This window comes from Cottoperca gobio, chromosome 12, assembly GCF_900634415.1.
Source record: "Cottoperca gobio chromosome 12, fCotGob3.1, whole genome shotgun sequence".
Taxonomy (NCBI): Eukaryota; Metazoa; Chordata; class Actinopteri; order Perciformes; family Bovichtidae; genus Cottoperca; species Cottoperca gobio.
In genome coordinates this window covers 17,213,773-17,227,114 of record NC_041366.1, presented here as the reverse complement: position 1 = coordinate 17,227,114, position 13,342 = coordinate 17,213,773, and the positions used below count along the sequence as shown (strand labels likewise).

The 13,342-nt window shown below is 40.0% G+C and overlaps 1 protein-coding gene across 2 annotated transcripts; it reads left to right on the top strand.

Moving 5' to 3' along the window:
* The first annotated feature begins 427 nt into the window (after window positions 1-427).
* On the top strand, window positions 428-12,316 carry naa25 (N-alpha-acetyltransferase 25, NatB auxiliary subunit). Of its 2 annotated transcripts, XM_029445115.1 has the most exons (24): window positions 428-554; window positions 2,970-3,055; window positions 3,492-3,630; window positions 3,714-3,832; window positions 3,985-4,059; window positions 4,145-4,252; window positions 4,858-4,936; window positions 5,257-5,368; window positions 5,453-5,542; window positions 5,761-5,933; window positions 6,033-6,145; window positions 6,226-6,433; window positions 7,706-7,795; window positions 7,879-8,059; window positions 8,716-8,815; window positions 8,922-9,073; window positions 9,172-9,297; window positions 9,410-9,653; window positions 10,198-10,321; window positions 10,410-10,475; window positions 10,574-10,671; window positions 10,762-10,872; window positions 10,989-11,129; window positions 11,716-12,316. In XM_029445115.1, exons 1-24 carry the CDS (start codon window positions 497-499, stop codon window positions 11,836-11,838), a joined length of 2,916 nt encoding a protein of 971 aa, XP_029300975.1. In that variant the 5' UTR covers window positions 428-496; the 3' UTR covers window positions 11,839-12,316. The 2 variants fall into 2 exon arrangements, with proteins under 2 accessions (XP_029300975.1, XP_029300976.1); XM_029445116.1 differs by lacking the exons at window positions 428-554; window positions 2,970-3,055; window positions 3,492-3,630 and having other exon boundaries at window positions 3,925-4,059.
* Window positions 12,317-13,342: the final 1,026 nt, after the last annotated feature.

Genomic DNA, 13,342 nt, shown 5'->3' with positions numbered 1-13,342 from the left:
TTACATTTCAAAGGACAATATTGTACTTTTTACTTCACTTATTGACTGCTTCTGTTGCTAGTTACTTTGCAGATTCAGATTAATAATATGAAATATAATCAATTAATATATTATGATGTATTATTATAGGTTTAGCTACCCCGCAGTATAAAAAGTAATTTAAGATATCACCACATTTACAAGCGGCAACATTAAAGTGATGTTATATGATTCTAAAAATGGGCCATTCTGCATAACGAGTAGTTCTTACTTTTGATACTTATTTATTTTAATAATATTTATATTTTTTATCCTTTACTTTTACTTAAAAGTGTGTTATTACTAATTTTACTGAAGTAAAGTACTTCTTCCACCACTGGTTGTAGTACATATTCATTCATACATTTAAATATGTGCTCAGACAATAATGACAGCGAGAAACGAAATCCTTTAATCCCTCCTGGAGGCAGCTCACAGTGCGCATGCGTGAACATTTACCCAGCAGGTAAACTCCACCATGGCGGCGAGAGGCCATGTGCAGGATCCTAACGACAGGAGACTAAGACCCATATACGGTAAGGACTCAATGGGGAGTTATATATTTAAGCGTGTTTTGATGTTTGAGAAACATCCTTGTGTTGTATACCGGTGCATGTGTTGTAAAGTTAAAGGTGTTGGAGTCGGAGGGCAGCGATGCGGCCCCACCAGCTCCAACCACGGACTCTGCTGGATTGCAGCGCCCAATGACAGTGCACCTTACCCGGTCTGCCACCGAGCCGTGGTAGGACACGGGTCTCTGGATGAAACCGTGTCCCCCGTGTTAAACCCGTAGATATTCCGTGTGGTGTTAAAGCAATGAATGGTTACATAAATATCTGTCGTCCGGTTTGGCTTATACTCAAAGTCGAACTCCTTTTTTTCTAACGGTCGCTATTTGACAGCTAGCTAGCATGCTAATATGTCAGCTAGCCAGGTAGCCCATAGTTATGCTGCAACTGTATGTATGTTACAAAGAAAAGTTCTGTATTCATGCGCGTTATGTGCTTTAGGTTGACAAGTATTTCCGTTGTGTTCAGCTGTCCGCGTCCAGTCTGAATCTGAAGCTTGCTTGTAGCTATATAAATGTTACACGTTTAGCTTCCAGCTAGCATCAGCTTCATAATAGTGGAAGGACAATGCTTCAAGCTAACTCCGGCTAGCTAGCTAGCATGGAGCTGTCACAGCTCTAGGACACCCAGAAAAAGACGGGCTGATAAAAACACTGAAATATCGGACATTACCCAGTGAGCATTGGTGGAAGAAGTATTCAAATCCTTTATTAAAGTAAAAGCACTAATAGCACAATGTGGAAATACTCCACTATAAGTAAAAGTCCTGCATTGAAATCATAACTTGCAGTAAAAATATGTTAGTATTATCCGCAGAATATACTTAAAGTATGTAAAGTAAAAGTACTCATTGTGCAGTAAAATGTTCCCTGTCAGTTTTCTTTCTATCATATTTAGTATGCTTGGATTATTACCGCTGCATTAATGTGTATGTTGCATTTTACTGCTGTAGATGTTTGAGGTTGTGCTAATTGTAACTCCATTTATATACTGTTTTGTAGTTTAATCTACAGCAATGCATCATATTCTATCAAATCATCACGTTTGTAGCGTGAGAAGCATGTATCTCTAAAAAGTCCACTTTTCATCAGTAAAACCGCTTTGTCACGGTGCATTTTCCAGCTGACCCAAGAGGCTTTTTAAACAGTTTATTTAGCTAGCGACCCATAAAGGAAGACTTTATCCTTCAGTTTATCACAAACATTCAAAACCAACACACCTGGAGATTCATGTTTTTGACTGGATAAAAGAAACTAGTAACTAAAGTTGTCACACACATGTAGTTGAATTAAAAAAAGTACAATATTTGCCTCTGAAATGTAAAGGAGTAGAAGTATAAAGTAGCATAACATTCAAATAATCAAGTTAAGTACAAGTATCTTGAATTTGTACTTAAGTACAGTACTGGAGTAGATGCACTTAGTTAGGCCTACATTCCACCACTATTAAAAATAAATAAAAACTATGACCTGTTTAGTAGTTGCTTACTGTTAGCATTGTACTGAATGAAGTTTTGTTGTGAATGTTGTCAAAGCATTTAGCAGCAGTACGGTTTCAACTCTTCAGCTGCTGTGACATAAAAATGTAGTTTGAAAGTTGAAACTCATAAATAAGCTAGTGTCTCTGTCTTTTTGATCCATGCTGAAGGTTCTGGGCTGCTTAGTTTGGCAGTACACCATGAACTTATCAACCCTGGATCTAACTGATAATTCCACGTTCCTCCCATTTCTGTAGGCTTTCATCAACTTTTGGTTCTTCTGTAATGACCGTTTGAATAGAGAGAATAGACATGACATAATCACAGTGTGCTGTCTGGCACAGTTAATTTTGGCACCCAGCTGTCCTGAAGAGGCTGAACTGAGGTGTCTCTGTTTATCTGTTTCACATACTTCACATTTACAAACCATTCAGAAAGACATTTATAGTTATTGTGACACCTGGTCCTCATTGTTTATTAATCTGTTTTATATTTCCCCCAATGAATAGGTTAATTGTTTGGTCTAAGAAATTGCTATAAAAAAAAAAAAGTTTATTACAATTATCTCAAGCCCAAGTTAATGTCTTCATAGAGGCTAGCATGTTTTTTTTACTAAACAACCAGTCCAAAAAACACATTTTACCAGTTCACTGTCGCTTAAAACAATGAAAAGAAGCAAATCCTCACAACTGAGAAGCTTGAACCTTTTAAATGTTTGGTATTTCTGCTTGAAATATGACTTAAACAATTAATTGATTACCACTAATCCCCCAGATTTACATGGTAATACACAAAGTTTTCTGCCAAGTCACTGTAGCCCATTGCATTCTAACTTGTATGAGATAAGTTCAAGTCTAATATTTACCATCATTAATGTAATAATGTTGTCCCTTTTGTTTCCCTAGATTACCTTGATAATGGCAACAATAAAATGGCGATACAGCAGGCAGATAAACTGCTGAAGAAACACAAGGACCTACACTGTGCCAAGGTGGGTGACTAAAGGGCAATTCTCACCAAAAGTGTTGTTGTGTTTATTCCCCGCTGTTGGCAGTGATTGCATGAAGCTTTTTATTTTGTGTCTTCCTATATTGAGAGCCCTCGTTCAATGGTTTTCTACCATTTTTGACTCTCTGTATAACTCTTTTATAAACTTGTGACCCCTTACGTACGGGTTGCATGTCTGAGCTATAAGCAGTTTACCGAAAGAGTAATGTTTCCTTCCAAACCAAATTCACACTCTCCCTCACACACAAAAAAACACACAACTCTCCCTCCAGACATCAACATGGCTACCATACATCCTGTGTGAACTTAATTTTCTGTAAAGGTCAGACTGTTAACAACTAACTTCACCTTTCTCTGTTGTTTGTCTCTCTTCTGTTCCATCTGTTCCTCCTTTTTTTTTTTGTATTTCCTCCTTTCAGGTACTAAAGGCTATTGGCCTTCAGAGGACTGGGAAGCAGGATGAAGCGTTCACGTTGGCCCAGGAAGTAGCCACTCTCGAGCCCACTGATGACAACTCGCTACAAGCTCTGACTATTCTGTACAGAGAGATGCATCGTCGTGAGTCCACACACACATGGACGAAGCCTGGTTATTATACTAGAGTGACTGCATGTTGAATATATTGTGCCTGTTGTTCACAGCGGAGTTGGTCACCAAGCTGTATGAAGCTGCGGTGAAGAAGGTTCCCCTCAGTGAGGAGTATCACTCTCACCTCTTCATGGCTTACGCTCGCGTGGGGGAGTACAAGAAGATGCAGCAGGTGAGAAAACTCAGGTCCACACTCTGCATATAAACATGCAAACACACATGACTAACAGCTGTGGCTTTTGTGCTTCATTGGTAATTAAAAAGATGGACATATAATCAGAATAATGAAGAGGATGTTGATGGCTGCATCTTCGCCCTTTACAGGCAGGAATGGCCTTGTATAAAATCGTCCCCAAGAATCCGTATTACTTCTGGTCGGTCATGAGTCTGGTGATGCAGGTATTGGCGGGCTTTTTCAACACAGACGTTCACATTTGCTGAATATTGTCATAATTCTGAAAATAACATGTTGTTTGTTGTGTAGGCCATCTCAGCACAAGATGAAAAACTGTCCCAAACTATGTTCCTGCCACTGGCTGAACGCATGGTGGAGAAAATGGTGAAGGAGGAGAAGATCGAAGCAGAAGCAGAGGTGAGTGAAGGATTGTTGAGCCATGAACATGCATTTTAACACTCATTTTAAATTTAATGGCTTTATATTTGGTTTAGTTTCCCCCCCCATTTTCAAAACTAGAAAATTACCATATCAGCTCGAAATATAAAACATCCTCATCCTTGTCACCTGGTCTTCTCCAACTCCTCAGCATGACACTGACGGATGATTCGATCTGCAGATGTTTGTGATGCTAGTTTCGACTCGTTTTCACTTATCAGAATTAATTTCATGTGAAATGAGACATCAGAAGCTCCTAGAGGTTTAAGTCGGCTTTATAAACACTTTTAAGATGATTAACTCTAAAAGAGACTAAACGGACTTGAAGAAACTCACTAGCCTAGCAACAATAGGGTTACAAACAACCCATAATGCAACACTCTTCTGTAGAATAGTGTTGCAGCGTTACACTCAATCTGATGTTGTGAAAACACAAGTGTTGGGTGCTTATAATATAATACAACCCTCACTTTTTCCTGTGTACATTCTAGAAAAACAAATCTTATAAAATAGTAGTACAGATAATTGTTCCAGACTTGTTGCTACTATTTATAGCTTGTTTCTGGCTCTGTGTGTGACTGTAGGTGCAGCTGTATTTTATGATCCTGGAGCGCTTGGGAAAGTGTGTAGAGGCTCTCGAAGTGATCAGGGGCCCGCTTGGGGGTAAGTGTTTGTGTACTTGTAAAGCCTGAAAGATCATCTTTATTTATAAAAACAATGGACACCTTATTCAACTTCTCTGTAAATACATGGGGCAGTAAGGCACGGAAATAACAACACAAGCATTCTCAAGATAGAAGCTCCTAATCATGCAGAGCAACAGAGCACATAATAACATCCACAGTTCAGTATTTGTAGCAAATAAACACTGTTAATAACCACATTTTACACAGCAGTACTATTTAGATAAATTATGAACGAAGAATAATGTAAATATATTACTTGAAATCACACATTGAACACGTATATGCATCCTCTAACAGAGAAGCTGACCAGTGAGCTGCAGAGCAGAGAAAACAAGTGTATGATGCTCTACCAGAGACTACAACGCTGGCCAGAGTGCAACTCGCTGGCCCACAAGCTGCTGCTCAAAAAGTGAGTTTAGCCTCTTAAAGACTCTTCTGTGAACATGAGAAGAACTGCAAACCTTCAGTTACAAACCTGTGTTTCTGTTTGTAGTCCCGATGATTGGCAGTTCTATTCCTGCTACTTTGACTCTCTCTTCTACCTGATTGATCAGTCGTGGAGTCCTCCAGAAGAAGGAGAACAGTGAGTACAAAGTGTGTGTGTGTGTGTGTGTGTGTGTGTGTGGCAGATGCCCATTTAGATATTTGAGGGTTTGAAACAACATATTGCCAAGTAATATTTTCATTTGAATTCATTAATCGAATCAATTACGTGGTGGTTGATATTGATCTTGTGGCAGTCCACCATTAATACATCAATGTATGGGAAACACTGTAATATTGTTTTCTGTCTGTCTCCAGCTGTCCGGAGGGTCCGGTACATCACACTGTGGCTGAAGTGATGAGGTTTGTGCAGGACCGAATTAAAGGGGAGGACGGCAAAGACTCTCGTTCACTCAGAGGACCCTATTTAGCTCGTCTTGAATTAATTCACAGACTGCGAGAAAGGGGCTGTCCTGAAGAAAGCCTGTTAGGTAAAACACATGGACTGTAAAAACAGTTGCTTTTCTTGAGTTTCACCCTTTGCAAGGTGCTTTAGCCTTTTGTATGTGACTTTATGTGGCTTTAAACAGGTGAGCCTTTAGAGCTAATGGTGCAGTTCTTTGGGAAGTTTGGAGACAAACCTTGCTGCATCACCGACCTAAAAATATACCTCCATCTGCTCTCCCCTGAACATCATGTGCAGGTAACCGCCTTGTTTAATAGACGCTTGTGAAGTGAACGGTCGGGCTGTGATGTGAAACAAATGTCTCCTTAACTATTTAGTTCATTAATCGTCTGAGTGAAGCGGTGCCGCTGGGGGAGCAGGGAGAGGAGGGATTCGCTTTTCCAGATGATACCAAAGCGATGCAGAGGCATTTGTGTCTGTGTCAGCTGAGTCGAGCTCTCGGGCTGCATCACGCTCTCGATGTGGAAGGGAAACTGCATCTCATCACGGAGCTCAAAGCTCACTATCATCACGGACTCAAGTTCGGTAGGAAAATCACTTTTATTTACTTTTCGCGTTAAAGTTTGTCAAGGATAATCAGATTGTACACGGAGGCATGAAAATCACCCAAACCAGACGGAGTCATGACTTTAATAATTACAAAGTTAAATGTGTTTCATGCTCAGTGACCGGGAACATGGAAGCCCTTTGTCATGACCACATCTGTCTTGTAACAGCAGTGTATCATCAGCATCATCATGGCAATAAATCTGCACATTGTTGTTGCGTTTCCACAGCATCTGGAAAACCAAGTGTTGGCAAATTATACTGACAACAAAGCAACACAGTCAACATTTTGCTCTTTGTAATTTACTGTTGAATCCCATGTTTCAATGGATGAAGACGGGAACTATTCAGAGGTAGAAAGGAAGTCAAAATGATCAATCTGCTGAGTGTTTTGTAGTTTCTTTCTGCTTTTCTTTTAGTTTCTCTCCCATCACAGCTTCCTCTTTCTCTTGTCTCGCTTTTTGTTAAGAGTGATTGGGAAGTCTTTTATATACCCTAGTCTAAACATTAACAAGCGCAACATATTTTCTAGATTTATCGATTTGGACTATAAAATATAAAGAAAATGGTGAGATATGATATAAATCTCCATACTTTTGCATTAAAAATTACTTTTACGATTAATCGACTGTCAAATTATCGACGCAATAATCTCTGCAGCTCTTCATTAACATAATTTATCTTAACTGTTGCTTAAACTAATCCTCCTAGAAGCCAAAATCATAAGTTGTTCAATCCTCAATAAGCCATTCACATGCAAAGCAAGAGTGGAAATATTGCATGTACTTGTTCATGTAGTAATTAATTTGCATATGGAAAGGAGCAACGTTTGTCTTTCTGAACAGTGAACATATGGCAGCATTAGCATTTAACATGAGACTTTTAACCTTGTTCGAAACACACATTTTTGTGTGTGTGTGTGTGTGTGTCAGTGTGTGTGTCACATTTGTGGGAATAAAAGTTTTCACTTTCTTTTGCAAGGTTAGCAGTTTGTTGTAGGGTTTTTGGGATGTTGTAGTTATGGTAAGATATTAGGGTGAGCCTCCATCTTTCACGACACTATTTTATATTTTCTTATTGGCTAAATTCTTGTTCAACACTTGGCTTATTTTGTTTGAGGAATATAAACCTTTTTTATATCAAAGCGAGGTTTTGGTGTCGGTAACAAAACTCTGGGATCACTTAGGAACTGATTTATTTTCCTGTTCCTGCCGTACTTTGTTCTGACTTGTTGATTTCTGTGTTTAACAGGGAAGAACGCTCTGAAGACGGAGCTGCAGTTTTCTGATATGTATTGTCTCATGGCAGCTCATGTATACATTGACTTATGGAAGGAGACGGGTGAGTTTTTCTTTCTCTGCTTTCAGAACCTTTCCTTGTTTCAGTGACACCGTCTCTCAACGTCATGCTCTGTGTTGTTGCAGAGGACGAGAACATGGTGTGGCAGAGTTTGGGTGTCCTCCATGAGGGTCTGTCTCTCAGTCCCTCCAACGCCCAGTTCAAGCTGCTGCTGCTGCTCGTCTACTGTCACCTGGGAGCCTTTGAGCCTGTCGTGGACCTTTACTCCAGCCTGGATGCCAAGCATGTACAGCACGACACCATAGGGTCAGTACAAGTACACACTTAATGTGAAGTGCATCTGTGCTTATATTTATCAAGCGTACCTCAGAGTATGGAAAAGAGGTATTGATGAAGCTTCCCACTCTGACTTTCAGCAGGATAAAGTAGCAAAGTAGATCATTTGATGAGCTATTTTAGTTTTCCTGACAGCTGCGGTTTAGAGAACTAGGTAATGGTTCAAAATGTGTGGGAGAAAAGTATTGTTTGTAGCCTTTTGTGTATGGCCAAATGATGTCAGCGAGTAATTACTTTCGTATAAATGGCCTAGATAGTTTTAAGGAATAACAAGTAAGCTATTTGCATTAGGCTATAAGTTAACACTGGCAAGCCACTCGAGTGGAGCAAATAAATAAAGACTGAAATATTTATGTCACCACGTGTAACAATGAAATCAGTCATTTTAAGTAATGAGTAAATGTATAAATAAACATGAGTGGTGCGAATGCAGCATGTTTTTGTTTTTGTTTTTTTATAACTTCACATGGAGTAGTGGAGAAATGAAGGAATCACATTATCTGAGGAGCTCTACAGCTAAGATGCATTTCCTTCTCTGAGATGCTTGATAAATATGAGCCAGACCAGCGTTTACTATTAACAAGAGATTGAGTGTGTAAAAAATATTTTTTCTTTTTAATTTCCAGGTTTCTGTTAACGCGTTATGCTGAGTCATTGGGTCAGTTTGCTGCAGCCTCCCAGTCCTGTAATTTCTCCCTCAGGTTTTTCCACTCTAACCAGAAAGATGTAAGTCCATCCCACTTTGTGATTTAAATTCTGACGCTTCTTAAGCTGGTGTCACATGTGCATTCTTTCATTCATCTTTCCTTCCCTCCTTCCTTCGACCTACCAGACATCAGAGTATATCATCCAGGCGTATAAGTACGGAGCATTCGAGAAAATCCCAGAGTTCATCGCGCTCAGGAACAGGTTGAACCAATCGCTGCACTTTGCCCAGGTCCGCACTGAGAGGATGCTGCTGGATCTGTTCCTCGAGGCCGATATGTGAGAATATACTTAAAACATTAAGAACTAAATTACAGCGACTGCTGTGGAGTTTTTCATTTAGATGTTGTCTTTCTTTCTTTTATTTTTTCTTCCAGTGTGTTGAGTCTGGATGAGAGTGTGAAGGCCATGTCTTTGTCTCCAGAGGAGGATGACATCCCCTGGGATACTATGAGGGATAACCGAGACCTGACCGTTTTTACCAGCTGGGACCCTAAAGACAGGTATCAAAGTTTGCCTTTTTTATTTAGTTTGTCCCATTTTCATTGTGGAATAAAGGTCGTGAACAGATCAATGGCATCGTAGTTTCAACCCGTGTGCCTCTTCCTTCCACAGAATGTTAACTGACGAGCACCGGCGTCGGTCTCTAGAGGAAGAGTCTGTCTGGCTCAGGTTACGCTCTCTGACACTTCGCCTGCTCGCCTCTTTGGCCGATCTGGGACACACGCCATCGCAACAAAACTCTGAGACGACCAACGAAAACGGAGTCGGAGACAAGCACGCAATCCTCGGCAGTCTGCTCTCCCAGCTCAACCAGACTCTGCAGACAGCCGCTCAGATAGCAGAAAAACCCATACAAGTATGTTTAACACACGGGGGGAGTACATGTTTGTGAAAGTTAAAGGAAACATTTTAAACGGCAAACCAATCTTGCTGATTCACTTGTCACACGTACAAACCAACCTACGTCCAGCTCGTACATAACTCTCAATATCAAGAGAAAATAATCCCGGTTGAGCCTGATGCATATTTATAAGGGAAGCAGAGTTCCTCCCAGCTCAGTGTGGTCTCAGGAAGGAGATGCAGCTGCATGAATCGTCTCGTATTTAATGGATACTACACCCTTTAGCCAAAGTCAATGTTCAGGCGTTGGTCTATCCGTCTGCTCTATAGGGCCTCAACAGATGGACATAAATGTTTTTTGACAAATATTCTCAAAATGTATATATTTGTGTTTATTTAACTCTCTTAAAATGAAATAATTTGGTTTGAAACATAAACTTCTCTGCATCATTCGCCCTTTTTGTTGTCAAAGAATGAAACTCTTTGCAGTACACTTGAAAGACATAATGTTAGAAATATGTGGAGTTCATTGTTGTAATGGTGTTTTCGTTGTATTACAGTATCCATTCCTGGGACCCCCCTCCACCCGCCTGGCCGCAGCTCTGTCTAGTGGGAGTTGTCAGTGCCAGGCTGCAGCACTCCAGCTGTCTGTCTATCTACAGGACCTGGAGACTGTCGGACTTGGTAAGAAGAGATGGCAGTAACATGAAGCCGATCAATGCTTGCCTAATGCTTTTATTATACTCGCCATTCTTTCTTTTTACCCTCTTAGATGAGTCGTCAGAGCTTCAAACCCAGATCTGTAACGGTTTCAAATCATTAGTAGTTCAGCTTCAAGGTGAGTTGGCAGCTGGATTTCTAACTCTCTAGCACAGTAAAGTGCAGAGGTGTATTCTGTGTCTGTAATGCTTCATGCGTCTTCCTTTCTCTGCACAGAAATACTGAATAAATGCAATGGGGATTTATTGGAAATGAAAGAGAGCAAATTGAAAACCCAACCTTCCTTATTAGAAAACCTTATCTTCTTTGTTGAGGTGAGACATCTCTTCTTCCAAACCATTTCCTACCTGCTGTGTACTGGATCTGATGTGTTTTTTAAGTTGTAACATATTTACTCTGCACAGACGGTGTGCATAGTCTTGTGGATGGCTAGTCACTGTGCCAAGATTCTCCGACCACTCAAGACTAGTCTACAGAAGAAGAAGAAGAAGAAAAAGGATGTAACCACAGCTCTGGTAAAGCTTCCCCTTTTTAATCCTCCCCATGTGCTCATCTGTTAGTAACACAGTATTCTGTAGTTCACTCAGAAGTTCAATGGTGGCTCTCCACTGATGATTTGTGTCTCTTGCAGCCAGCGGTGGTTTGTGGCTTCCAGGAGCTGGCGGGGAGTTTGCAGGACCTGCTGACTCAGGCTTTGGAGTATATAAAGGAGCAAGAGACTGGCATAACAGCCCTTAAACTGGCTGGTTTAAGCTTGGAAGGACCCACACAGGTGAGTGTGCAGACACAGTTTCTCTTTCCCTCCTCCCATCATTTCCATGAACACATCTACAGTGTGATCGGCAAGTTTTATCAGCTCTCTGTTGAGGATGGGACCGCATGTCTCGATGAGATTGAGTCTAAATAAAGGTCAAATAAAACATCCTCATTAATGTGCATCCTTTATTTGTTGGGCAATGCCTTGATGACCTGCTGCTGCTGTAACAAGCATTTGGGATCAATAAAGTTTTTTTAGATGGAGACTGTTAACTAAGAAACTGTGGCAGAAGGTTTTCTGTGTTTTATTTTACATAAGTTTGCATTCAGACCACCAAAAATGTACTTTGGTCACCAAATTCAGGGGTTGATCACCTGTGGAGCTAGTGCTTAAAAATGTTAGCGTATATCCCTGAATTACATTTTTTGCAGAAGCTACAGATTAATGTGAATATTTGTAAACGAGGACTTTGAAGCCCCTTCTTCCCCTCAGTATTTGATGTGAATGCATGATCAGCTGATGTTCCGGCTTGGATGTAATGCATATTATGTTCTATCGTGCACAATCGGCTGATGGGCTTCCTCTTTGTTTTCTGTTTCAGGAGGAAGTGTTGTTTACGAAGGCTGCTATGGACAAAGTGCAGAGCAGTTACCTGCGCTCGCTACAGGAGGTGGGAGATCTGCTCAAGAAGAGAGCAGAAACTATAAAGAACCTCAAGATCTGAACACCATCACACACCCCAGATAAAGATGACTTTACCCCCACCATATTCCCCCCTACACCACCGTCTGTCAGCCCACCAGCTAACCTACGAGTCCTACAACCCGCCCGAGCACACTGTCGTCACTCCTTCCCTTCCTGCATATTTCTCCACTCGCCGTTTGTGAGCTCTCAATCCGGATTTCTTGTTTTTCTTTTCTCTTCCGTCAACACATGCACCTCTGGAATATTTGCAACTCTTATAGCACAGAAGCTTGTAAGTAAACTCGTGAATTTATACAGCTATTATAAGTGAAATTGAGGAAAAAAGACGTGCTCCTTTTTAATAAAAGAAACATAGAGCATATTAGGATAAATTAATAAGCAGTTTTAGATTAACTAATCTCATAAATTATTGTACATAGTAAAGAGAAACTACCACAGCCCTCCTTGACTAAATGAGAATATAAGACACAATAAACCACTATTCTCTTTGTTTGTCAGTAATGTTTCCTCTTTTTATTCCTCACTTTTTTCTGGTGAGAACAATAAAAGTAACACACACACACACACACACACACATTGGGACTGTTAACACTAAGGAGGAAAGTTATATCAATGTGCTGCTTTTCCAGCCGTTTCTTTCCGTCAAGAGCAAGCAGGCACAATTTTGCATTGAACTGATGCGCTCTGGAAACATGGACCCCTGGCTACCTACAGACTTTCCCATCAAGAATTATTTTCTTATCTTTTCATTTTTTATTTTTTTGCCTTCTGTATCTTGTGTCACTTTAAAAGTGGAACCACCTTCTGTAGTTGCAGTATTATAAAGAGATATGGTGGGATGAGTTAAAGGAAATTTTTTTTAAAGTCTGAATTGTCTTCCTACTATTGTTACTTTTCTTTTTAGAAGTGGTGCTTGTAAACTGTGGAATCGGGTTGTTCCAGCACGAAAAAATTATAATATAGGATAAAATAATCACAAGCTTTTAAGACTGGACTGATTATAATTACTAAAGAGACCACATGCGATCATTTTAATATTGTTCATTAAGAACAGTTAGTTTTTTTGACTCAAATCATCCACGTTGTTTCACTGCAGGCATGGAAATTCTAGCAAAATGCTACAGCAAGCAATCAGATGAAGAGAAATCATGTTAACCTTTTCATGGATATCCATATATGTAGTGACAAAATTAAAAATACAAGTGCAGAAATTAAAATAATTTGCTAGAATGCATGTTTTGGCATATAGTATGTGCTCTAGTTTAATCCAGACCAGAACATTAAGAGGATTTTGAGCCTAGATCTACAGACCGTTATATTCAGCCTGAGATGCTTCTCCGTAGAAAACTATATTCTGGGATTTCCTTCGGTCATAAACCGCTCAAACGCAGACGGATGTTTTCAGACAAATATTGGACCTAATTGTAAATAAAAAAAGTTGAGGCAGCCTTTTCAGAGTGAAATGATATTGGTGTGTTTTTAAAATTAGCTGCAGTAGATACTAAGATTTGTCCTGTGTTAAT

Excerpts from the sequence above, each read along its gene's own strand:
- naa25 (XM_029445115.1), top strand. The coding sequence starts at position 497 with ATGGCGGCGAGAGGCCATGTGCAGGATCCTAACGACAGGAGACTAAGA. Across the intron at positions 5,369-5,452 it reads CACAAGCTGCTGCTCAAAAA|TCCCGATGATTGGCAGTTCT; the intron begins GTGAGTTTAGCC and ends TTCTGTTTGTAG. Across the intron at positions 9,298-9,409 it reads AGCTGGGACCCTAAAGACAG|AATGTTAACTGACGAGCACC; the intron begins GTATCAAAGTTT and ends TTCCTTCCACAG.